This window comes from Empidonax traillii, unplaced genomic scaffold (genome assembly GCF_003031625.1).
Source record: "Empidonax traillii isolate 1590-97213 ecotype Southwest subspecies unplaced genomic scaffold, ASM303162v1 scaffold115:size2055165, whole genome shotgun sequence".
Classification (NCBI taxonomy): Eukaryota; Metazoa; Chordata; class Aves; order Passeriformes; family Tyrannidae; genus Empidonax; species Empidonax traillii.
In genome coordinates, this window is record NW_020955308.1 from 164370 (window position 1) to 191610 (window position 27241).

General features: G+C 40.1%; 1 protein-coding gene across 4 annotated transcripts in view; it reads left to right on the plus strand.

Annotated features, from left to right (window-relative positions):
- KLF12 (Kruppel like factor 12) overlaps positions 1-27241 on the plus strand; it is a 183740-nt gene that overhangs the window by 142408 nt on the left and 14091 nt on the right. For 2 of the 4 annotated variants that reach the window (XM_027882956.1, XM_027882957.1), the window contains exons 7-8: positions 25294-25451; positions 26584-26652. In XM_027882956.1, the coding sequence (XP_027738757.1) occupies positions 25294-25451; positions 26584-26624 (199 nt within the window). In that variant the 3' untranslated portion in view covers positions 26625-26652. The remainder of the gene's footprint in view (positions 1-25293; positions 25452-26583; positions 26653-27241) is intronic. The other 2 variants (XM_027882954.1, XM_027882955.1) reach the window with 1 other exon arrangement.

Sequence of the window (27241 nt, forward strand, 5' to 3'; positions counted from 1 at the left end):
TTCAAGAGCTGGTTTCAAAAGGGCATATTTCACTAGTGTGTGCATGGAAACAACTGACCAAAGTCTAAAATTCTTCCTACTGAGTCCAAACAAACTCAGTAACCTGGCTAGTGTTTACCAAAAGAGCAGAAAAACAAGGTTGCTGTTGTGATTCTTCCTCTGGAATACCATACGTCCCTCCCCTCCTCCTCTTCATATTTTACTTTATAATGAAGAAAAAAATCAGTTGTTTCTGAACCTCAACCTCTGAGGCTATTTCTTGACCGTAGTGTTTAATATCCATATGCGGCCTTACCCTTTGTGGACTTGTCTAATCCTCCTTTGAGCTCATTTATACTCTTGTCCTATGCAGTATGTAGTGGCAGTGAGTTCTAAGTGTGTGTTGAATGAAAAAGAAGTTCTGTTCCTCTGTTTACTTTAAGTCCACAGTTCCTGGAAAAAAAAGTGAATAATCACTTCCTATCACCACATCCTTGGCTTTGCAGAGCTCTACTATCTCCCCTCAGTTATCTCACAAATTTGGCATTTTCAGGGTAATATGGTTGTGGGCCAGCTGTCAAAGATGTGGCTGAAATCATTTTCACAGGAAATCTTTTCACTCTGCCCTCTCTTCTTGAGACCACATTAATCCTAGATCTGCCATCATTTGAATCTGTTACTAAGAACAGGATAAGTTAAAGAAACTTGCTTACCATGAACTGTTCTGTCACTCTTTACATTCAGAACATCACTACAAATCATTTCTCGTGGCAAAAATAATTGCAAAGCATAAAACTGCTGAAATACCAGTCATTTAGCTGCTCTCACCGTTTGCTTCTAATGAGATGGTAGCTTGTTCAACTCTCTTATTGTTAGGTATGACAAAATTATGCTCATTGCTGTTCTGTTGCTTCAGTTGTTGGTACATCCCTGTAGAGCTCCTCATTCCTGCACTGCCAGGAAGAGCGAGAACTACTGTACCAATTGTTATAATTATTTCCAAATATCTCTTTAGCTTGTATTTCTGGAACTACTTGGTTGTCTTTTTACATTTTGTTTAATCCCATGCACCTGTGCTTTTAGACTGTACGTCCTTTCACTGATATTCTGTGTGCTACTGTAAGCTACAGCAATGACCAGATAAAGTCAGACAAGTACGCATCTTTTACGATTTAAAAAAAGTGTTAAACATGATTTACGTGTTTAAAAATGTAAATGTGTATTTTGTGTTACATATTTTCCTGAGTTTTAGACTTTCACCACTCATGTTAAAAATTATCCTGATACATTTTTTCCCTGGTTCTCCTAGTCTCGGTGACCTTAACAACCAGTATTTTTGTTGACACGTGGCTTGGCAAATAAAGGCTGAAATAGTAAATGGACTGTCCTCTTTGATGTGTTTCATAACTGGTTTCCATAAGGCATTTGCAATACTGATTTTAAATGTTTAATTATACTCAAAGTTATTAGAAACCTCTTATGTATGTCTGACTTGGAAGTGAGAGAAGTAACCCCTTCATTACTCTTCTCCTGCCTCCCCTATTTCCACTGTAACATTGTGACTGGTAATAATTTCTCATATTAATTAGTTTTATTATCACAGCATAGAGATCATTGTCTTTAAATCTCCATAGGCCTTTGACTAAGGTTGGAACAGATTTTTGCAGGACATTAGGGAACATGATTGTTCAGAGTGTCATAAACCCCATGTTCCCCCCTACACTGTTTCAGTACACCTCCATACTGCAGAAGGGATTTGCATCAGTATGGGTACTAAAAAGTTGCTCTACTTTAGCAGTCTTTTCCTTATAATTGGGGGGGGGGGGTGCAACCAAAAAACCCCCTCAAAAAAAAAAAAAATCCACTGCTTTGCAATAAGGATCTGTTTAATTGTAGCAGAGGTAGGGCTGTAAACCGTGCTAAGTCATAAAGGTCACAGCTTCTGTGAAAAGTTTCTCTATTAATAGTCTCTAAGTATTTTGTTTCTGCCAAGCCGGTGCTTAGAACCAAATTAGTTCCTCATTACAAGTCTAATACATTAAAGTCAAGGGTGTATGATCATGCCCTGTGTTGCTTCCAGACACCCTCCCCAGTCCCTCACTCAGACTGCATTTTCATAAATGCACACATATGACAAATATGAGTAGACAAATGACTAAGCAATTTGTCGAGCAATGTAACAACTTGTAAAACAAATAAGTCATTTTTTTTCCTTCTCTTTTTCTCTGCTCTTAAGGACATTTTGCAAACCTCCATACCTGTTGCCTTTAGCTTAGCAGCTAAAGATATAGCCATGGATAAATAAATACTAAGTGCTTCTCTTGGTGTGACTCCTTTCATCAGTAGAGTTCATTCTGCATTTAATGGAGAGAGGTGGGCTTCTCCATCCCATTTTAAAACACATATGTCTGAGATACATGACATGAATTACCCCGTGAATTGCCAGTTTCTCCTTGGGTCTGTCTTTCCTATGGTCATCAGAAAAGTCTAAGCAAACCACTTAACTGAGTTAGAATAGAGAAAAAGAAGGAGTTTTGAAGAGGACGTAACAAACGTAGTGGAGATGTAAGGTAAAGATACCATCCTGGAGAAGAAAATCCATCTTTGAAAATTATTATGTGAATTCTAATTCTAAATACCAAAACTTAGCACCCAGGGAAAACTAGGAAAAGGGAGTTTGAAGGATGAGTTATCTTGAATCACATACACCTTTGCATTCACTAGGTATGTGAAACTGTGACTTAGGACTTCTTACCTAACCATATTCATGGATTTCTTATGCCTTGCTTTTAGGGATGCCCCAATCACCCATTTTTACCATTTTATTCCATTCCTTATTTCTATTCTATTTCTATTGTATTAAAAAAAAAAAAAAAAAAAAGGAAAGAAAGAAAGAAAGAAAAAAGAATAAAATATTGGGCAGTTAATTACTCTGTGTGTCATTTCCTTTGTCTGAAAAATGGTAGCAACACTGGTTATCAGCCTCACTTGGGTATTGAGAGAATAAATTCATAAATCTGAACTCTGTTCAGATTTTATGTTGATTCTTATAGTAAAACCTATGAATTATAGATAAACCTGGTAATAATTGAGAATAAAGGGAAGATGAAGGCTTACTGCTTTGTTTGCTCTCTTTTTACTCTCTCTAGTAGCACAAATATGAGTTGTTCATTACTGTAGTCCTAAGGTGAGACCCCTGGTAATTTTTGCTGCTCTCATAAATTGTATTGGGCCCAGTTTTTAAAACAGCCATAGTTCACGTGTCATTTCTGAATCATAACTGTGTTAGACACAAAAGCAGATTTTTATCCCAGTGGTGCAAGTACACTCATGCAAACAAGCCTTGCACCTTGAGAGAACCTTTAATTTTCATGGTGTCTCATGTGGACGCAAGTTTGGTCATTTGGATCCACTTGTGGGATTTAACATCCACCAATTTCAGGGTTTTTTACCCACAATGTGGAACTATGCATGTCATCGGGGGGTAGTTGGGACTTTTCCTTAAAAAGCATTGGGATAGTGTGAGGCTGGTCTTTTAGAAGACACGTTGTATCTGGGATGCTTCAGTTATATATGTGGGTGGAAGTCTTCATTTGTTAACTTAGCATTTGTGTCCTTTAGCAGTGAAGTAACTTGGTGATGTTAGTTTCTTTTCCCAAAAGTAGCAGGGATAACTTGATTGCACAGATGAATGGACAAATCTAATGGTCCAAGTGCAGTCCCTGTTCTTATTCATGGATATTCACCACTTCTCTTGTGTAGGTACCCAAGTTCAGGTGAGTTCTGGTGAGTCGTACCGAGGATGACACTGGCACACATATACTCCCTCATCTGCTTCTCCTTAGGGTTAGAGGTGTCTGTGGCTTGGAAGAGAGAGGGGAGAAAGCAAAACTATTGCCTTTATTAGATGCCTGTGGTTGCATCATTTCAGGTATATGGTAAAACCACAATGAAAGAAATATCATATAAGGATCATATAATTGGTGGTGGTGGTCGAGCAACAGGTCTGGTCTGTATTCAGAATCCATGTAATTGCCTGATCTTGCAGTAGAACTGAGTCAGAGATGAATTCAGAAGTTAAACTTTGTAATTTTTTTTCTTACATGTTTATATATTTCTTTTGGTATTCTGTATCAGTCTGCTAGTCTAAAATTCTTGATTCTCGGAATCCTTTTTTCTCTTGTTCTTATGCTGCTTATAGAAAGATGAGGATGAAGATACCTTTTGGTAGTTTTCTATGTGTTTGTAGCCTGTATTAGTGCACAAGACCATGTGTATATGCCTAGTAGCAAGGCAGCTAGGTCCATGCTTCAACCTTACCAGCCTTTGGATTTTTGGGGCCTCAAATTGGCATGTAGAGGACTGAACTGTGTGGGTTTTATACAGAAAGCTGAAGTCCGTGAGTTGTGAAGATAGCCCAAACATATAACATGTTGATGTGTTAGATCACCACATTTAAGTACCTCCCACCTGTAACTATTCCAAAAGGCAAAACTAAAGGTAAATATTAGGAGAAGAGAAAAGGAGAGGCGTTCAGATAAGATGTTTTTGCTTGAGCAATAGCTTTCCTTATGTTTTAACTTTTACAATGCATAAAGTAGCCTCGGCTCATCTAATAGACTCCACCAGCATAGTGTCAATATACCGTGTCCAAAGAGAGAGATTTGAAAAACTGTTCAGTGCTTTAAAGCCATTTTCTTTAGGTATACTTTTTTCCCAGTTCAAATTCATTATGAAATTGCACCTTTCTGTTCCATTTCTTCTGTGTCTCTTCTTTTTTCTCTGTCCTTTGCCCCTCCCTTTCTGAAGGGCTGTGTTTAGCCAAAAAGAAGCACTATTTTCCAACATTTCTCCAGGTGACTGATAGGGGAAGGAGGATGGGAAAAATCTTCCTTTCTATTTTCTCACTTAAGGCCTCCATTGTTCTGTATGCTTTGAAGAAGCTTGTAGCTTAGTTGCAGGGAATAGCTTGATTCCTTTTAGTGAAAATGGCTTCTGGTCATCTTCCCCAAACTGTGCGGCTTGGAGGACTGAAGTCTGTACTTGGGGGAAGAAGAAGGAAGGGTAGAATTGTTTGGAGGGTTAAGGAACAAAGACCAGGAAACTAAGGAAGGAGAAAACCAAAATCTAAAGGAGGCTGCTGCCATCTAGAGTCGAGACTTAACACTGTTGCCGTTTTTGTAGTGGCATTCAATTAATGTGAAAACAATAGTAGAGGAAAATGCCTCCAAGCAATGGTACTGCTTTTTTGCTTTTCATTTCAGCGGTAATAATGGGAACTTCTAAAAGCGTCTTTGATTTTTAGTAAGTGCTTTTTTTGTGTGTGGGTAATCTGAGTATATTAATTCAGATTAAAATTTTCTCATCACAAGTGAAAATTGCGAGTTAACACAGACAGTGCTAAAAGGAGGACAACAGTCTATATGTAAGTAAACACTGTTGATGAGACTAGGTACCCTTGCTCTCCTGCTGCGGGGCAGGCAGAAGCTCCCACTCTCATGTTTTTGGTTGTTTTTTTGGTTTTTTTTTTTGAGGACTGGGAAGCAAGCTTCCTCACAGCACAGCCACAGCATAAAGCAGTACATCCCTTTCAGTTCCTGGAGACGTTAAAAATCCAATTACATGCTTATAGCAGTAGAAGTATGGCATTTCAAGCAGAAAAGGTAACAGACTGTCCTGAGTTGAATGTATAAGAACGTCCCATCCCTAATCTGTGGCTTGCAGGGTGGTGGAACGGCCTCATTCTCCTTGGTGGGTTGCAGATGGGGCCAGGGAAAAGAGAACAGACTTTATGTGGAGCAGAACAGGGCTGGGCTCAGCATGGCATGCACAGGCTTGAAATACTGTGCCCTCATATTTGGTTCTGTGTGCTTTCAGAAGAGATACCTATTGCCATTACAGGATCATTATGTTTTTTCGTCTCTGGTGCATCCTAATTTCAGGGCCTTGATGTAACTGTTGATTGGCAAAAGCATTTTGAGTAAGTTTTTACGTATTTCCATTCTCTATATAAAAGGTTATATTTCAGTCAGCCTCCTTCCACTTGTGTTGTTCAATACTATTTTAATTTTCAGCAGTTCAAATTTTGACCTCTTGGTTTTAGTCAGTTAAACGTGGAAACACCCTTTGTGTTTGGGAACATTTTAGCTAGATATATAGAGACACTTGTGTCTATCCATGCATCGCTCCCTAATTTAAAATCAGAAAGTGCTCTTTGTACCTTTCTTTGGTGCTGACAGCATTTCTTTGACCTATGAACAGAAAGGAATATGATTCTATTTTCATGGAAGTTCAGCTTAGGATCAAGGATTTCACACACTTTGGTGAATCTGCTCAGCCACTTTTTAAAAAGAGCTCTGTCAAAAATCGCTTTATAGTTTTACTCTTCCTTTTTGTTCTCAGTGCTTTGAATGATTCTATTCTGAGTCTTGAAAATAACTTCACATTCGTTAGTAGTTTTGTCTTTTTCCATTTTCACCCACTATGCTCTTGTCTTGTTATGGCAGCCTAGACGCAACTATTAAGAAGCTAAATTCACAAAGTATGTGAACTCTTTTTTCTTTCATCTCCTTTGAACTACTTGATCTCTGTATTTAATTCTGAGGTCTAAAATGAAACCCTGGCACTGTATCTTTCTCTCTACCTTGCTCAATTCTCCACAGCTCTGAAAGGAGAATTAGACGTATGACAGATTACTCATACTATTTTTCTTTGTAGTTGCTGCAATTAAGAAGATTCACCAAAAACTTTCTGAGGGTTTTGGGGGGATTAAAATACTCTGCTTGCTGGCCTGACATGATTACCTCCTTCAGTCTTCTTTTCTGTCTTCTGATTTAATAGAGTTTTAAGCTAACACAAGATTTCTGTTTACTTTCTTATTTGGGCACAAACATCTCAGAACTTATGACCAGGATCTGGGTTTTAAAAAAAAAAACAGGTAAATCAGTTTGCTTGCATTCTCTGACAGATCGATCATTTAGTCATTAATAAATTCATTGCATTCTTTGAAGTAAGAGGTTTACATGGAAAAAAATGTGGAGGGGAAGAATATTCGTCACGGGAGGTATTTACCTGGATTTTCAATTTCTGCATGCTTGTTTTGTTCTTTATGCTGGCAGTTCCACCCATCCTCATTTACAATGTTTTTTCCTGCATAGTATCCACACAGTGTGATATCATTAGATTACACATACAGCATGTGGGGCTCATCTGCAAATGCTACTGTCATGCATCCACTGAGAACATGGCATTATTTCAAGGACTTGTACTGCATTCAGTACACTTACACCAAGACCTGAGAGGAGCAGCAAACTGCTTAGATTGCTGGAGGGGATAGCTAAGAGGGCAGAGGAAAAGAGTTAAATACATTTGGCTTGGCTAAACAGCAGTTCAGGGGATTGCAGCATCACATCTTGGAAATGCAGAGGAGAGAAGATGGTACAAGAAAGAATCAATGAAGACTGTACAGGAAAGTATTAGGTGAAAACAATGACAGCAGATTAGTCAATTCAACCCTCAGTTTAGAAACTTTCTGCCAGCGCCTTGCTTTTACATCACAGCATACGCTGAAAAACACACCCTTTAGACTATTTAAATGAAACAAAAAATTACAAGAATCCTTTATGAATGGGAACCAGAAGAAATTATGACAGTAAGCGCTCAATTTGCTGGGTGTTAAATTTGAGGAAGTCTCCTAGTCCTGTTGAAAGGAGTGGGATGCATAGCTGCTGCTTCTTCGTACATCCCCCTTTCGCCTGTCAACACGTCCTGTAGAGCCACTGTCATTACTGATGATGTCCCCGTGCAGTTGCCTTCAGGAGAGAGGATGAGGTGTCAGGTGAAGCATATGTAATTCAAAATTCTGCTACCTTGCAATTTGTCTTGTCTGTGCAGGGAAAAAGAGCATGACCCATGCTGTGTGCGTGTCTTCCTGTATTCGCATCATGTTCATCCATGTTTCCATATCAGTCGTCATGCTGATAGTCTGGGCAGTTTTAGTTGTAGACCTAAACCCAGGCAGAGCTGCAAAGGAAGTAGGGAGGGATGGGTGAAATAATGATTCCATGGAAATCAGTAGGAGGTTTTTAGCCAGTGTGACTAGAATTTCCCCCCAGGTGTGTTAGTAGAGTTATATTCTTGTAAATTGACTCTTCTGCATTTCATAATTTAAACCATTAGAGACTTTACTAGGTTCTTATTTTTTCCTATGGTATTCAGTGAACAGTTCTTTGCCAAGATGCCCTGTTAGATTTTAATTAGCTCAAGTAAAAAAAAAAATTATATTACTGTATCTCCATTTAAATAGGCACTACTGTCCTTGAAATGTCAAATAAAATATGACATGTCAATTACTGTATGTCAAGCACATGATGTATTTTCAGCCCCTGTTGATTTAGATGGCTTTTGATGTGTGCTTGATGTATTCTAATGGTGCTTCTTCAGTTCTGCAAATGTCTTGAAAACAACACTGAATGGCACATAAATCATAGCACTCCCTTTTTCAGGGACTTCTGCCAGAACATGAAGAAGCAGCTTTGCTTTCCTGTGAATATTTGGTCAATGATGGCTCTTTGGTCCCAGAGTTGGGAGCCTGTAGTTTCTGGCAAGTTTGCTAGCAGAGCAGAAGCAGTCTGATCACACAACTGTCTTACTCAATTATTTTTTAATCATTACTTTAGAAAAAGAAAGTGTAATGTTTTCTTAAGAGATCTTTTGAAAATCCCATGCCAGTATTCAGCTTACTTTTTCTGTAGCGATGTGTAGTAATGCATGAAGTAGGACCACAGGCCTCATCACTGTACAGTGTTGGAACGGATTTCTTCCTAACCATATTCACCTAAAATACATACATACTTTACGGATTAAACACTTTTACTGTCATTGCAAAAAGTAAGTTGCATTTGCTGGCTTATAGCAGAGTCAGAAATGGGGGCTGGTTACATTCTGATCTTTTATACCAGGTACTTTGGGCATTTGCTAGTTGTGTCTAGCACTAACATTTACACTTCCACCTGGAGAACATGTGGGTTCGTACTGTTGTGTGATTCAGCCATGTCCCAAAAGGATGATACTCCTTGATACCAAGATGGCAGGAAGAAGGAGAGAAGGAGGAAAGGGTAGTGTACCCACACTTTCCAAATCAGGAGCTAAACCACAAAAGTAGTAAAGGAGCAGGACTAAGAATACCCAGGAAATCATTTGCAGAGCTTTGGGGCCCCAAGCTTCATTCTCCTCCTTTCTCTATCTTCACTCTGTTAAATTGTAACACATTGCTTTAATGAGAAGCTGTGCAATTAATTTGACTGTACTTTCAGTTGGTATTGTTGAGAAATGCGGGCTTTGAAATAATGTGAGACTTCATAACAGAGTTGTCCTTCAAAACGGCTTTTCAATCCAGTGCTTTCAGATGGGTAGAGTTAGGCTTCAACCTTCAGAAATACAAGCTCACCCATGACACATCTATGTAAACCATACCTCTGCTCTTTGAACTCAAGAGGCTGAAATAAAAGCAGCCTGTCACAAAACTAGATGAATACTGAGCCATTTTTTGTTATTGCTCAATTTTTTTGTCACGAAATGAGACAGTAGGATTTATCGCCCTGGTGTGAAACAGAGAGCAGTTCAGTCTGTGCTGCTGTTTTAGCTGATATTCTGTAATTTTACATACTATCTCCCTGCCTGCCTTTTCCAGGAGAGGTTTGACAGACTTCTGGTATGAAAAGATGCCAGAAGTTCACCTGCTAGGCCACTGGCCACTAAAAAGGTTAAAGATGTTTTGAAAACTACTGTAATTTCCTGGACGTAAAACACATTGAAATTCAGACATCTTGGTTTTATAGGAAAGACCCTAACAAGAGCAAGAAATGACTGGCCAGGGAACACAGCTGTTTAACGCTGCCTTGGGCAGAAGTACTAGAGCTTTATTCTGTGCCTGCTGCAGGGCAAATGGTGAGGTGGGTATCCCTGTCCACATCCTCCACCTACTTCCTATATGATAGGAGAGGGACTTAAATCGGGCCACAAGGTGCTTCTACATCACACTTAATTAACATTATTAAAATATCAATTCTATCAATATTAAAGACTTCTCTACCCACATATGTGTAACAAACTGTGTTGCATCTGAGTGGCCAAACAGGAGACATAAATGAGAGGTGGGTTTTTTGGCTGCTGTTACAGCTAATAGGAACTCAGAACAGACCTCCACTTATCCAGGCAGAGGGGGAAGAGGTGGTCTTGGAAATGGGAGTTTCCAAAGAGGAGTCAGGGATATAATTGAAATGAATGGCTTCCAAAAAACAATATTTCTGAAAAAAAATTCATAAGGGCACATCTAGTTGTATGTCCAAGTTGTGGTCTTGTGTCAAACTCTACTTCAGTCTGCAATGACAGTCCTCCTCACTCCATCCCTCCTGTATAAGTTACAGTGTGTAACAGGGCAAAGAAATGATAACTGTGGTTGCAAGGAAGAGCCCTGCTCTCTCTTGCTCCCTGAAATGTGTTTCTTCATCTCTCAGTGGGTGTCACAAGGTGAACGAGCAAGGTGTCCAAGGCAGTGTCATCAGGATCACCTGCCCAAAGTGCTGGGTGGCTCCACAGGGTGCATGGGGTATGGGACCCCACTTCCCGGGTGAGATTTCTAACTTGTCTTATACAGGCAGTCGCTTGCTATGGCCGTGGTTTTCTCATCTGACTCTGTGCTGAATGCCACTCTAGTGTCTCCCTGTTATCTCTCTTTCTCTTATTTACTGAAGTTACAGCGATATCATTCTGTTATGCTGGGAGATTTGGATTTGGATTTGGCTGGGGTTTTTTTATGTGCCTCTTCCGAATGAATAATTGTGACAGTAAAATGCTTTGATAATTATCCATTTTTAGTGCGTGCAAAGGCTCTAAATTTTCTAGGAAATTATGGGTGTGTTTTGATCTTTAGAGTTCTGGTATGTTCCATCCCATTTAACAAAACAAAGCAAAACAACATATGTGCAGGGTTGAGTTTTGCAAGATTCTAACACACTCTGATTTCTCCGGTAAAAGCTCGAGTGTAAGCACACTGGTTCTTAATTGCTATATTGGCAATACTAGTGGGGACTGATACTGGTTGTAAGATGTCATATGGTAAACAGGCAGAGATTTTAACAGATTAGAAAAAGGAAAATATCCAGATGTGGCTGTGGAAGATTTTTCAGATTTTCTTTTTTCCAAAAAGGAAAATTAAAAAGTAGAATTTAAAAAGTCCTGATGTGAATTTAAGTTATTAAACCAAGCATCCTATTGGTGAAGATTTGAGAGACTAAAGTTTTCAGGGAAGCAATAGAAATTCCAGAGATGAACGAACTGGATCCTGGGTCAACACAACTCACTTTGGGCTAATATATGCAGGAAAACTGTGGCAAACCAGGGGACCACTGGGTCCTAGACGGTTCTTCTGACTGCACATTTAACATACTTGAAATTCAGAGCACTGTGTTCTAGCCACTCAGTTGTGTTGACCTGCACTAACGAGCAACATGCATAAATTAGCAAGGTGAATGGAGTGGCCTGTTATTATCAGGCCTTGATTCTTAGCATTGTAGGAAATGCAGCTGGGAGGAATACGCCATCTTCAGAGAGAGCAGCTAGGCATATTCCCTTTGCTTCTTTGAAAGGTTTCCTTTGTAATGTGAGTGTGCTCCCAAGTGTGAAACAAATTATAGTGATGGTAGTGTAAAAAATAAATACATCAAGTATTGATAGCAAGGCCCTAAAAATACTCTTTAGCAGTAAATAGGACAAGGAGTATCATGTGGATGAAGGACATCTGATCTCCATTTCTAAGGTGTCTGCAAGAAATTCTACTAGTGACAGGATGATTTTTCTGCATAGGAGAAAACTTAGTTTCTTCCCTCCTCCCTAAGACAATTTCAAATCAAAGGGAAAAGTGTGCTAATCTGAAAAAGAGTGGCTATTTAACCCCCTGTGGAAAGGTGTTCATATTAAGACTATACTATATGACGATGAATTCTCCTTCTTTAGTTGCACGGCATGGCATTGTTTCTAAATATTTAAATAGTTCTTATAGGATGAAGCAAAATAAAACTGATTTCATAAAGCCTACAAACATGCAATTTTTTGCCTGTTACTAGTGTTTAGGGAAGGGCCAGGTTAAAAATCTGACAGTTGCAAAGCTTGTTCAACTTACTATGCTTTTATGCTTTTTTAAACAGAACATTCAATGTCTGTTGGAAAGAGCAGAATAATTTCCATCAAATAATAATTGGCATCCCAGAGGGATACAGACACCGTTTAACCAGTGGGAAGACATTTCTTGTCGGGAGAATGCATTCTGTTATGTTTCAAATAACCTGAAGAGGCAACTTCCTTTAAATCTCACCCAATTTTAATCCTCCCATAAATTCACATACACTTTTAGTAAATATATAACACTAACTCCTCGGTCCAGTTTTGCTTGAGCAGAGCTAGAGCATTCATAGAGTGAAATCTTGACCCTTTATTTTGATGGCAAAAAGCCATCAGGATTTTGTTCTTGCATTTTGTAGTGGGTTGACCCTGGCTGGACGCCAGGTACTCACTACAGCTGCTCACTCTCTCCTCTCTGCAATAGGACAGAGGAGAGAGAAAAAAACAACAACGGATTCATGGGTTAAGAGCTGGGAGAGGTCACTGACCACCATCACAGGCAAAACAGACTTGAAGTCAGGATATTAATTGAATTTATTACTACCAGGATCAGAGCAAAAGAGTGAGAAGTAAAATAATAATAAAAACACCTTCCCCCTACCCCTCTTTCCTGTCATCTTCTCCCTCCTCCCCCCCCCAGCAGTGCAGGGGGATGGGGAATGGGCGTTACAGTCGGTTGCTTTTTCTGCCACTGCTCTGAGAGAGGAGTCCTTCCCCTTCTCCTGTGGGGTCCCTCCCACGGGAGACAGTCCTTCACAGCCCTCTCCAGTGTGAGTCCATTCCACAGGCAACAGTTCTTCATGAAACTGCCATCTAGTGGGTCACTCCTCCATGGATGCAGTCCTTCGTGAATGAGCTGTACTGGTGTGGGTCCCCCACAGAGGACACAAATCCTACACAGCAAAATCCCGCTCCAGAGTGGACTCCTCTCTCCACAGGCTACAGGTCCCTGGCAGGACCCTGCTCCATTTTGGCTTCCCACAGGGTTACAACCTCCTTCATGCATCCACCTGCTCCAGTATGGGCTCCTCCATGGGCTGCAGGGGGGGTCTCTGCACCCCGATGGTCCCCCATGGGCTGCAGGGGCACAGCTGCCCCACCATGGTCTGCACCACGGGCTGCAGGGCCTCAGCTCTGGTGACTGAAGCACCTCCTGCCCCTCCTTCTGCACTGACCTTGGTGTCCACATTGTTCACATGTTCTCACTCTGCTCTTCCCTGCCTAGAATTCTTTCTGTGCAATACCTTCTGTTCTTAAATATGTTATCACAGAGGCGTTACTATCACTCCTAATTGGCTTGGCCTTGGCCAGCGGCAGGAAGTCTGTCCTGGAGTTGGCTGGCATTGGCTCCACCAGACAGGGGAAGTTTCCAGCAGCTTCTAACAGAAGCCACCCCTGTAGCCCCCCTGCTGCCAAAACCTAGCCACAGAAACCCACTACACCTTTCTAAAGAAGAATATTGTCATCCTAAAGATGTCTATAGTTTTTCCTGACTGAGAAATAGCCACAGTGAGAACCACCTAGTTGTTCAAGGGAAGGAGCATGAGAGCAAGCCCATGCAAACACCTTGACCCAGTGAAGTAGAGAAGGAGAGTTGCTTGGCTACCAGCCTAATAATGCTTTTGAAAAAGTGTTATTGGGTATTTATCAGGAAGAATAGACTTCATACTGTTGAGTGCAACTGAAACAATTTCTATGACAAGCATATCTGTTAAAGATGTATTTCCTTAGATTTCCTAGTACAAAACATATCTTATGGCCACGTGCAGTCTGTTTACAGAAGAAATCTTGCTATTAATCAAACCCTGCCTTGCTCACAAACACTTGAGAGATTGTAAACGCAGTTCTGCTTTGGTGAGAAATGTTAAGAGGACCAGTTCATGAATATGGCAATACCCTGGTTTCCTCTTTCTGTTGTGAAGGTGTATGTCTGACTCCACTGAAGATAATGACAGCTTTGCCAGACTTCACAAGATATCCAAGCTAGATACCTTTGTGACTTCTGAACTGGTGTAATGATAAACAAGGAATTGTTGAAATTTGTCTTTTTGGCGTGAGTGAAAAGTAGATCAGGGCTCTGTTGTACAGTTAGCTACATGTGGAAAAACTTTACTACTCACAGTTACGAAGAGTGCAGATAGATTATTTTCTTTGCTGAAATTTTAATAATGGAGAGAAGAAAATGAATGGTTGCCCACATGATCTAACCGATCTGTGCAAGGCCAGCAAAAAGGACAAAGTAACTCTTCCAGCACGTTAATAGTAGTCATGAACTTCTCTCTCAGAAGCTATGTGCCAGAGTGGTTTCTACAGCTTTCAAGGACACTTTGCATCCCAGTGTGCAGATCAAGCCACTAGAAATCTTTCAAATACAAGCAAATACAGTGAAACTGCAACTACGTACATTTCTACCTATGTAAATATCTTACTGAGTGACAAAACCTTCCCCTGTAATTCTCTAGAGAGACAGTTCCTAGCTGGGGGATTGGCAGCAAGTCTGGGGGAGAAAAATACAGACAGAAAGAGAAAAGAAATGTCAATCCTTGGGAAAGGAGTATGAGAAGTTGCACGTGGTAAAGCCCATAACATTGCTTCAGGTGAGACTATCTTACAAATAGATGTGGAAAACCTCAGATGCATGGGAGGTAGTGTGGTTTCTTTGTACTGCAGTAGTGTATTAATACTCTGTTCATGTATTGGAGCCTCACTGTACTTATCTTGCTTTGCAAACACAAAACAGCCAAAAAGATATAGCAAGGATCTCGTAATCTAAATGAAGAATTGCTAATTAACATGCATGACTGTAAAGCCAGCTACGAGTTAGCTTATTGAATGGAAAAGCTGGCTTCTTATATAACATAAATACATCAGGATTCCTCATTGTTAATGCAAATGCTTAGTGGCACAATCTGTATGTCCCGTGAAGTGTAGTAACAGTTTTGATTTATAGGATATTTTTCTCATGTTCTTCTATAAAAAAAATCCTTTCAATAGGAGAGGGTGCTCTGGAAGGAAAAAAAAAAGCAAAACTATAAATCTCAAAATTTATTGATTAGAAAGTAGTCTTACAGAAAGAAACTCAAATTCCTGAAGTATGATCTTGTGCTCAGTAACTTTTTTTGTCCTCAAATGAATTAAAATTATTTAGTCCCTTTTTTCCTAGTCAGATCAAGTAAATATGGTACTTACATTATTTCTGCAATAGATGAATTCTTAGCAATATATACTCTCACACAGGAGCTTGTAGGGGGCTGTGGGGCATAAGAAATTGGTTTTCTGAGATGACATTCTGTTGGGGGTGGCAAGTTGTCTTTATATATGTATATAAGCACCAAAATGTATGCTTCAGTGGGGTCAACCATTTAGTACTTAACAAAATCTGCTTGATGACACGGAGTATGACAGATGACCACCCATAATTGCATTACATATAGGTATCCAGGGTAATCAAATATTTAAGTTATCAATAATTAGCCTTCTGAATAGGAAGAAAGTAAAGGTCATTCATACGAGTTTCAGTCCCAGTGGAAGCAATGTCCTCATTTAATATCACTGACTTGGCAAGATGTTAGTGACAATTTTGTCAGCTAAGGGTACAGAAGAGGAATTTTTAATCACCACTGCGGTGATCAGTTCCACATTTGTCAATCTGACCAACAAGAGGAGGTGAATGCATAGGTGAAGAGTCATCATTGTACAGATGCTGGGACTGACTACTGTGTATGAAAAATCAGAATCAGAGATCGGAGAAGAAGAGAAATTTGGAGAGCAAGGTACAACATGCAGGACTCCTGCACTAGAAAGTGGAGCATCTGTGCTCTTTCTACAAGTAACCAGAACAAATATGAAAGACATGAATATATGTACATACTCATTTCCATGCTGAAAATTTCGACTCAACCGATTTTCTGCTGAGAATACCAGTATTACCAAGATTTGTTTGCATATGTGTTGCCAGAAAACCATGAAGAAAAAATATGAATCAGAAAGAAACAGGAGAGGTAAAAAGCAGGGCCAGCCCTATGCTCTCAGAAGTGAGTTGTAGGTGCTCGGTTACCCAATTTTATGCTCTGTTTAGAAGGAGACAAAAAAGAAAGAACAGACTTGGCATTGATGCAGCCTGTCTGGAAGGAGAGTTAGAGTGGCTGGTGCCGGATATTCTGTGAATGATCACTGCTGTTCTGCTAGCTCTGAAAGAAGGGGAGGCTCTTTCTCTGCTAGACCAGGATCAGGTCTGAACTAGCATGCATCAAACATGTTTGGCATACAGGATTTCAGGAATTATTCCTACTTTCAGGAGGATTTACAGTGCTTTGTCTTCAGTTCCAAAGAACAGACCTCTGCTGGTACACTTTATTCCACCTGCAGGTTCATTGTGAAGATGTGTATTTCTCACTGCTTGAAGTTTCCTTGTTTTCATGAATTTTCACTTCCAATTCAGAAAAACATTGGACTAAAGCAAAGCAAGCTAATGTGGTTTTTTTTTAAAAAAAGAAATTCAGGTAATGTTAGCTCGTGGTCACTCAGTTATCTTTCATTGCAATGTGTAAATATCTGTATTTTTTAATATAAACTTTTTGTAAGAACTGCTTAGAAAAAGCAAGCATTCATTAGAAACTCCCTTTCAAACATGAGTGTGGCTAAACACTGGAACACCTTGCCCAGAGGAATGCTTTTTTTTTTTCCCATCTTCAAACGTTTTCAGACTTAATCTGGACAAGACTATGAACAACCTGGTCTAGCTCTGAAGCTAACCCCTCTGCGCAAAATGAGTTTTTCTATTACTCTTTATTCACAGTAATATGGCATGTTACAAAAAGATATGTTAATGTGGGCTTCAGCATGTATAAATGCTGAGCCATCCTGCTGGGCTGGAAGGGTCGATGCTGCAGTTGTACATCTTTTGTATGGCACATGTGTTAGGAAAAAAAAACCTCTGAAACATACATAAACATCTGTGGTTGTTTGTCACCTTAAGATCTATGACAAAATCTAAGGACAAGTCTCTCAATGTGAATCTTGTCTGTCCAAACCAAGGGAAATGCAGAGAGCAGTGAAACAGATTTATGTTTTAAATTACTGAAAGGGTTTTGTCTATGTGTAAAACATCATAGCCTTCCTGTCAAATGTTGACAGGACTTTTGCAGGTAGGAAAAACAACAACAACAACGCTTTTGCAACTAGAAACAAACTCTGTATGTCCTAATGTGATAGGAGAAATGTGAAATTCGTCTTTGTTAAGCATCATCTCAGTAATTCAGTAGGGCTGGTCTGGGAATTGGTATTGCCCTTGTTTGGTTACTGCTGGATGTAGTGGTGCAAGTTGTCATACAGCCATGAACCTTCTCAAAACCAGAAATAAACATTTTTATAATGTAGGCAGGGCTTACATGCAAGGTAGCAAACACATAATTCCTTTACTTTTTTGCACAACAGCTTTCTAGGGTAACATTTTCTTGGTTAGTAAGGGTAAAATAGACTGAAAGTTTTTGGTGTATTTTTCTTTTTGGTGGCATTTCAGAGTTCATCATAGATTTTATTTATGGTTTTTCTCTGTCAGAAGTACTCTTTCAGTCATCTGGGGAACATGCTGGAGCATATTGTAGATACTTTCTGGCTCAGCTTCCTTTCTTTAGAAGCCCAGCACAGAAGAACAGTGTGAAAGAGAAAATCTGGTGTGTATTTTGGTCTCGGCCCAGTGTGAAGCTGGGATACACCTCAGGACAGCACAGCTCTAGGAGCTGGAAACTGCTTCTGGATCCCATAGCACGAGTGCAGATCAGGAAGATAAAGCAAATGTCTTATCCCATGTCTCACAGCTGATAATAGAGATGATTAATAATTTTGGTAAGTTGTGTCATGGTTGACATTAGTGCTTTTCCTAGTAGACCCTAAAGTTCTTTCCCTCTGCCAGAAGTGTATTACATGTATAGTTGTGCTTCCAGTTCCACCCGAGCCAGAGCGATGTTGTGACACACTCAGGTTTTGCAAGGCAACTCAACAGTTTGAGTACCTTTATCTGGTCTCAACAGTAAATGCTGCAGATGAAGTCATGGTCAAAGATGTGCAGGGTGTTTTGTTTGCCAACCGCCCAGGGCAGTTGGGAGCATGGGAATGGCCATATGGAGCTGGAGCAGAGGATCTTCTTTACCAGGATGCTGCTGCCTCTGGCAGCACTCAGCAGTGAACACCTAGGACAGAGCATAACAGGACAAACTTACTGTGCTCTTACTCCTATCTCTCCATCTGCTCCAAGTACAATTTTGCTCCATCTTCAGCTCAAGCACTTTCTGAACCAAATGTATTCAAATTATCTTTCATCTCTGTCTTGTTTATCTATGTAATTTTCCCATTTAATGTGTGTGCTGTTTGTGTATGCTGCCAAATGCCTCCTTTTTTCTTGACAAAAAGTATAATTTCTACTATAACATCACCTTCAAGTACAGTGATTGAAGTAACTACTGCTTATAAAAGAGTAGCACATATTTTCCTTTTATGGTCACCTTAAATACTGCTTGGTATGTTTTAATGTCTAGAATTCCTAAGGCAGCTGATTGCCTTTCATGAAACATTAATTAGAATCTAAGAATAAAAGAGGGCGAAAAATGTACATATGTACATATGCGTGTGCATCTGTTTCTGGACAGGAGACAGTAGAAACTTTGTATTTAAAAATAAAAGCAGTAAGTAAATATTTGAGTGAAGATGCTTATCAGGAGATTACACTGATATTTAAGCATTTTATAGGAAAAAACTATTTTTTTTTATATAGTAGGATATTGGCATCTCACTTCTAGAAGGAGTTTTGTAAACTGTGATGAAAAATAATCCGTGTCGTATTTCTTCATGAAAGAAATGTATAGTGTTTACAAGGATACTTTCACCAATATCCTGAATGAGAAGGTGACATTATATGACCTATCAGAAAATTAAATTACATTATGTGAAAAACTGCTACAAAAGAAAGTAATTGAGAGCTGGAGTCTGGCAAATGTGATTCAATGCCCCTTTTCAAAAAGGCACAGAATATCCATATCATTCATGTCTGTTAGTGTCTGAAACTTAAGATCTTCACTGATAGAGGATACTTGTCTTAAGTGAAATTAACTCTCTGAGTGAGTGGTGTGCTGCTGTGGATGTGTTCACTCTATTCAGAAATAGAGGAGCCAAACAAAGGTGTTGGGACTGTGGTCATCTCCACTTCTGATTGTTCTTGGTGGGGAGCTGCTCTGGGACCCACGCAGCTTCACCCAAGGGAGCATCAGCAGCTGCCAGAGATGTGTGTGCACATGCTGCTCAATGTACAGGGGGTGCCATCCCACCACTGGATCCAAAGGCCAAGATTTTCAAAAATAATGCATAAAGCTTTACTTATGCCTATAGTTAGTCACTTAACAGCTCTAGTTTCTATAAATGTTAAGCAGGCAAAACCCATAATGCTTCTTTCTGCAGCCCAGGTTCCCTTTGAATGCCAAGCAAATGCTAAAAATCCAAAGATTTTCTTCAGCCGCTCATTATGCAGGCATGTTACATTCTGGTTTTCCACTTTTATTTAATTTGCCTGCACTTTTAGTTACTACTTAGAGGTTGACCCAGAAGCTTTGCATGTCTCATAAAGATTCACATTGCTAAATTTATACACTATTTGTATATTTGAATACTGTATATTAACTTTTTTTTCCCTTTAAAACCAAATAAAACCTGTAAATATATTCTGAGGGTGGGTTATGAGTGTTTGCTTCTTGGTTCTCTCCTGTATTGCCATAACACATTGTCAGCTCCTAAGCATTTAGTATGGTTATATCTCCCAGTTTTTGTTTTCAGACTGTTTATGTGTTTATTTTTCTGTATATTATATAGTCAAGTATCACAGGAAGTAGCTTCTCTGTGCAGCAAAAGGTGGATTTTCCAGTTGTTCCTGGTGTTGATTGCTTGTGTCCATGTTCTTGATTTTTTTGTGCATGTTCTAAATTTCCATGGAAGCTTTGGTAATCACAGCTGGTTGCCACTGAAAGGGGTGATGATAATCCCCTGACTCTTGGCCACAGGTTTCCATCCTCTCCCGTGTGTCAGTGCAGGTACTTGATACTACTTAGGGAGTTAAACCACTAAGAGCTTCTCAGGTTTTTTTGGCAGAATTGACTTTTTGTCATTGTGGGTCCGTGCACCTGGTTGCTGCAAGTTCAGACAAATGCCTGTGCCAACACCATGGAAAGCAGCTGGAGTGGAACTGTCCTGATATGCCATCTTAACCAAATCACCTGCTTCGCAGCCCAGAGGCTGAGGAACACAAAAGGATCACAACTCATGTTATGTCCACCTTGTGGGACACAGTCTGGCCTGCTGAGCCCCTCATCCGGGCTGAGCAGATTCTGCACAGGCCTGAGCCCAGTCTGGTTTTCCTCTCATGGTAACCAGAGTGGAGAGAACATGCCTGGGTGTCACCCCAAAGGGAAGATGGCATCTGTTTTTAGCAGCTACAGACTGTTGTTAAGGTGCAGCCACAAGTCTCTTGATTAACTATGGGGCCAGCTAGGGAAGAAGGTAATGTAGTCTGAATCCTGTAAAGGAGAGATGTGTGGTAGGGTGGGAAGGATACTGAACACAAACTGGTCTTTACTTGTTGGTCCTGTGTTTTCCTGGAGGTCTTTGAAGACAGGAAGGATGCATAGCTAGAGTCTGAGCTCATAGTGGAGGGGTCAAGGAAGAGTAAAGGTGGCAGTCACAAGGTTGAAGATGCAACATTGGGGGGTTGTTTGGGTCTGTACAGCAAAGAGCAAAGTGTAGCTTGCTGCACGTCACCAGCTGACACCGGCTGTGTCAGCCAGCCTTTGACTGGCTCACTGGGATGCCAGCAGCACCCGGAAGTTTGTATTTTGGTGGCCTAAGGTAACCCTGCATACTGGCCACAGAGCGAGCGCACTTGAGGAGACTGTTTGTTGGGAGCTGCCGGCATGCAGTGACTTGTGCATGGTGTGTTGGTGGTTTGTCACGAGACTGAACACAGTTCAAGTCTTTAATAAACACACCATGCTCCCCAGAAAGTTCTCTGGGGCAGCTCTGCTCTGCATATTGCTCAGAAAACACGGGATCGGAATAAAAAGACCCATTACATGTGGTTTTTAAGTATTACTGCATATGCCAAGGACCATTCACAGTCTGTGTGGAACAGAGGCAAAACACCTAGGAAGACACGGGCAGCATTTGTAGAATGGAGAAATAATTCTGCATTAGAAGGGTGTTGAAATCCTTGTCTCATGCAGTGCAGATCACATTCAGCAGAACTTTATGGCCATCTGCTGGTGAAGCCCTTGTTGGTGTTACACTTTGCAGACTTTTTTGCATCAGAGAGACAAGCACTCGGCCATGTGTGAGTTGAAAAGATGTATGTTTTCACTTCTAGCTGGAAATAACACAACTGAATTTTTAGAAATCATCCTAAAAGCTCATGTTGGTTTTACTTTAATTGACTACAGGTGTTGCGGCTGCTCGTCAAGGCAGCCAGCAGTCTCCCAAGATTCCTGTTAAGTGTACCAATTTCTACACTAACATAGAAATTACACTGGTTTTAGAAATAATGAACTTCAAATAAATAAATGTCAAGCTGACAGGTCAGAACTCAGTTTTCTTGTTTGTTAATTTATCTTTCAAATTTGATGTATCAGCAATAATTTGATACATCCTTAAATTTCACTGAGCTGTTATGTGTGGAGCCAGTCGTATTGTTAAAGCCCACCTTGAGGCTTAAAGGCTACCTGGGATCTTGACCATGAACAGGAGAACTGACACTCCTGTTCCTCTGGGAGGAACACTGACACACTCTTCCTCTGAGCACCCTAGTAGCTCTTGGCTGATGGCAGGTTTTCAGGTCTTCCCTCTGTGCAATCTGTGAGGGACACAGATTTGAGAGAGGCCACTACAATATGGTTTACTTGGGTTTTGGCTTAAGGGCAGAGGGGGAGAGTGTTGTAATTTTTTAGATAGTGTTTTTTCTTTATTTTATAGAATTTGAAATACATTTTAAACAAAAAGGAAAAAGAAGTCAGTTAAAAGAATAAATACCTACGAGTTCCCCGACACATCCATGCTCAAAGTCCTTGTCTGCCATGGTGCTGTCAAACAGTAGTTTCTGGAACCCTGTGCTGGCCAGAGCCACCTGGCAGAACCTCCATGGCCTTTGAAAGGCACAAAACATGGTTCTGAGGACTTCTTTTAGTTCTGTGTGGTCAGAGAGAGTGTTTTGTAGAAAATATTTGAAAAAGAAGATGTCCCTTTACTGTTGCATGGCAAAGGGAAAGAACATCAGTGAATCAGCTGGAAGTTACTGTGGGAGGGACTAACCTGAGGAAGCTCATAAAAGCACTTAGTGCTCTCTTTAGGGCTTTTTGTGGTATCTCAGTTTTTAAAAAATTACACAACTTTTGATAGACTGAAACAAAGCTGGTGCTATCAGGTAGATTCTGGCTGCTTTTCCACCAGGGAGCATGTCTGCGCTATGGGATCCCCTTGTGCCACAGGAGTTAGAGTGGCAGAGGAAAATAACCTTGGATGTACACTCTCACTTGCCATGTGAGTCTCCTCTGGTGGTTAGTTTATCATTTAGCCTGCACTGCTGTAGAGGGAAGGCACGAGCTTACATTTGCTGGTTCTGGCTGACAGCAGCTTTTCTCCTTGGAGTGCTGAGCAAGTGATGACTGAAGCTCTCAGGAGTTAGTGACAATGCACATTACCTTCTGTGGCTTATTCTGATACTCTCCCTCCTATGGAATAGGTGGGGTCCTTCACTTTCTAGAAAGGGAGCAATCCAGTTAAGAAGCAGCAGCATTGGTCATGTGCCCCATTCACGGCACTGTTTTATGCCACCCTCTCCTGTATAAATACCTGGGAAAGCACAGAGCAGTTCCCAGCAGTGAGATCACTTTCTTGTATGTGACAAATAGCTTTTATGAGGTGCTGACTCTTCTCAAGGTTCATTTTGTCTCCAGGCTGGAAATTACAGCAGCATTATAAGCTTGATCCTCCTCCCATTTAAATGAGCTGTACTATCCAGGATCTGAACACTCTGTTACAAAATAGGCTTTTAAGACAGCTCCTAAATCCCATGCAGTGAAAATGATGCACAAATACTTATTTTTAAAGATAAAGATCTTCTGCTCTTGAGCACTGGATTTTGTATGTTCAGTATTCAGCTTTAACAGTTGATTTACACATTCGCTTTTATTTCAGCTGATGGGATGTTTAAAAAAAACCAAACAGCTGGAGTAGTGAGACCATTCTCAGTGAATCATCTGACCCAAGACTTTTATTTGCTCTAAGATGCAGATGCTTAAACGCAATTCCTAAACCCGTTCTGTGAGAGCTAAATATATTTGTATTCCAGTCACATAGTTAAAAGTGCTAATGTGTCTTACTCTCTTGCGGACAACTTTTCACTAGTTAATGTTGATATTACAGCCTTTTGTCCCCTTCTTTCTGCATTTCAGAAATTGTCTGCACATTCATTTACACTCATCATATTCTAGGCAAAAATAATTAATCTGAAAAAATCTCTTTCCTGAGGGTGGAATATGAATATATATGAAGTGTTAAGAGAGAAAGAGGATTGTTGGAAAGAAAATACCTTTTTCTTTTATAATAATGCTTTAAATTAGGTTTGTACTGTAAAAATATTTAAACAAAACGAAAAATGAGTAATTTTTACTACCATTAATTCAAGGGTTAATGCATGCAGAGAATTGGAACATCTGTGAAATCACATGTTAATTGTGTGAGATGCTTTATGTAAAGTTTTAACCCAAAATAAATAGTCCTCAGCAAATTCTGGAAATCTCTAGGAGTTAAATTTATGCTGGAACAGCTATAGCTGTAACAGTAGTGGCTGTTTGAACAAGAGGTCACAAATCAGCTTTAACACAGGAGCTTCTTAGTGAATGCATCAGCATCAGTTCTTCTTTCCAATTCCTTTCTTAGTGTGATAGCTTAACTGAAGGTTCATGCTTCTTTATATTCAAATTGATCTTAAGAGTCCAAAAGAGCTAACTAATGAATCTGTAGTTCATTTAACTTGAATGTCAATAAATCTGGGAAGCCCTAGAAATATGATGAAGACCAGTGTTGTTCCAGTACTTAAATCAGCTAAACAGGTTAGTATAACTGGGTGAACGTGATTGTTGTGCGATATAATCATGGTGAGGTTGATAAGATGATCAGTTAATAATGATTTATGGCTAGGTGGTATAATTACTAGAAGTCAGTGAGAATTTGGATCTCGTCCCACCAGCTTGACATAGTTTATCTAACCAAGCCAAATGCATTGCTGTAGCAGGCTTTTTTTCAAGTATTAGACTCAGTATGCACTGTATTTAGAATCTCAAGCAACATCAACATTATATTTTTAATTGCTTAAAACTGGGATAACTGATAGGCCTTAAGACATTTCTGTAAATGAAATATCTTTGATGAGCATTTGAGTTTCTCTGGGGATTGTTCTCTGGCCCTGTGCTAGGAAGCTTTATTTATCAGTGGTTTGAAAGGAAAATAAAATTCTTTGGCTTGCAAGTGATAGATTGAGAATTGTTAAATAAGAAAATGGAAAAATCACTGCTGCAGGGTGATATGGACCTATTAGCAGTCTGTATTCAAGCAAACAACAGGTGTTCGGCCTAGTGAGAGGATCCATAGTCCAGATCTGGGTATTGGAAACACTTTTTCATAAAAGGTTTCTGGCTTTTTATCTATTTAAAGTTGTCAAGGAGAAGTTATGGAGGCTATATATAAAGTTGTTTAGAAAACAGGGTTCAGTGAGCTTGTACTTGGACATGTGTCAAATAGAAATAGAGCTCAGATAAAGTCAGGCTACTTCATTATTGGAGCAGTGTTTCAAAGATCATGGTGCTTTTTTAGGGCAATAATAATTGCCTCTAAATCAAGACTTCAGTTATTTCATACTGCAAAATATGCTCTAGTTTAAGCACCGATTGTGTCAAATACGTGCTGTGAACTGCATTATAAAAAGAGAAATGATTAATTGTGTGTGTCATTTTTGTCGCAGTCATATGTTACAGCTGATTTTTTGGGGCCCGGGATATACACTATGCTTCTGCTTCATTTCTTTGCTTCTGTTCTGTTTTTCAGTTCAATTTCACCGTTCAGTATTGAGAGCACAAGGCGTCAGAGAAGGTCTGAGTCTCCAGACTCCAGGAAGCGACGCATCCATCGGTGTGACTTTGAGGGATGCAACAAAGTATACACAAAAAGTTCCCACCTGAAGGCTCACCGGAGAACACACACGGGTAAGACTTAGCTGGCACTGTGCACCATGGTTAAGACAAGCAGGTTCCTTTCTGCCTAATATAGGACATATTGAGCTTGTTGTCCTACCCTAAGGGCCAAAGGCCTTTATCTAAATAACAGAGATCTCTGCAAGTGCATCAGCACTGGCATTCTTGGGCAGATCAGGAGTGTCCCTGTCATCCCTCCTTGGTGGTACTAGAATGGTGTCAGCACAAACCAGACTCCTCTCCAATGAAACTAAACAGAAAAGTGGCCTTCAGGGACAACACCTACTGTGCTTCAACAAACAATGGGTGGTCATTGCTTGAGATCATCCAGAACTAGTCCAAAGACAACCCTCCAGAAGAGCATATAATGCAGTCATGAATCTTCAGCAGCGTTTTTTCACTCTACAGATCTGCTCCTGTCGAGCCACTACTTGCTTTTCTAGATGTAGCCTTTTAATACCAGGTGCTCCTGAGAGCCTTCAGTTCAACACAGGTCCTCAGTATGTCTTTCTGGAAGGCTTTAAGGAGCACCTACCCCATGCTGGAGAGGGAAGTCAGTCACTGTATGAGAATAGGTTGCACTAGATCCCTACAACAGAGGTGCTGGAGAGGTGCTTAGAGAAGCTAGATCCCATTCAGTGATGATAATACTTAACATTTAGTGAAAACCTGGTGTCCTTATTAACTCTGTGGACTGGTAGTAGTCTATATGACAGGCATGAAAGGGTAGCTGAAGCAGTGATGATGTAATAGTTGTAATTTTATTGTGGATAAACTCAGGACCAGCAATTTGAAATCATGAAGAGCAGTTTAAAAGGGGCTTGATTGGATGGCTGGAAAGGCAGTGGACAGAAAACACTCTGAATCTCAGTGCTATTCCTTACTCTGCTACTGATTTGCTTAAATTTATTGATCTCTCTGCTCTTAATGGACTTCAGCATTCTTGTAACTCTTGGAGAAAAGATGGTGTTTATCCAGCATGTAGCACAATGTTGTTCTTTGCTGAGAAACTGCTGGCACTTTTTGTGGTGTGATGTACTCTAAGGAGTATGAGATACTATTTTAAAAAATTAAGTGATGGCTTCTCCATTTCAATCGAGGCCATGTCTCCATCACTCTTTCCAATATGTCTTTTGGTTGGTAGGACTTTTGTTGAGAGGAATTCTGAACAAGGCTCCATCCTAGTACCCCCTACTAAACCAATTTCGGTAAGGTAAGAGTCCCTTCCTTATACAGCAGAAATGTTGTGGTGATCTGGAAATTTCATTACATTTCCCTCCGGGCCAGTTTTCCTGGTTTATCCATATCTTCCCATTAATGCTTGTGCCTTCTACTCTCTCATGATTTATAATTCTTGTCCTAATTCTTTTTTCTTATTTGCTATTCTTTCCCATTTTCAGTGTGGTTTTTCATCCCTACCCTTCTAATATAATTTATATACCCTTACCCTTTCACCTTGTTCTCTGTCATTCTTGTTTTACTTCTTTTATCCCAGTCTAACCCTACTCCATCCCTTTCCTTCTCTGTGCCCTGATTTCTATGTTGTTTCCTTTTCTTGCCTGTATAGCCCTTTGAGCATTATAAAGCTGTAGCAGATTCAAAGACAGAGAGCCCAACAGAGACATAAAAGCAGTAGAGTGTTTGGTTTTAACCAAAAATACCATTTATCTGCTTATACCATCGGGAAGTCACTCTTTTCTAGCCTACAAGACTTGGCAACCAGCCCAAGAGTATAAGCAATCATCGTGTAAGGAGCTGACTTACAAAACTAGATGCGAACAACCTCAGAAATGTCACACCCA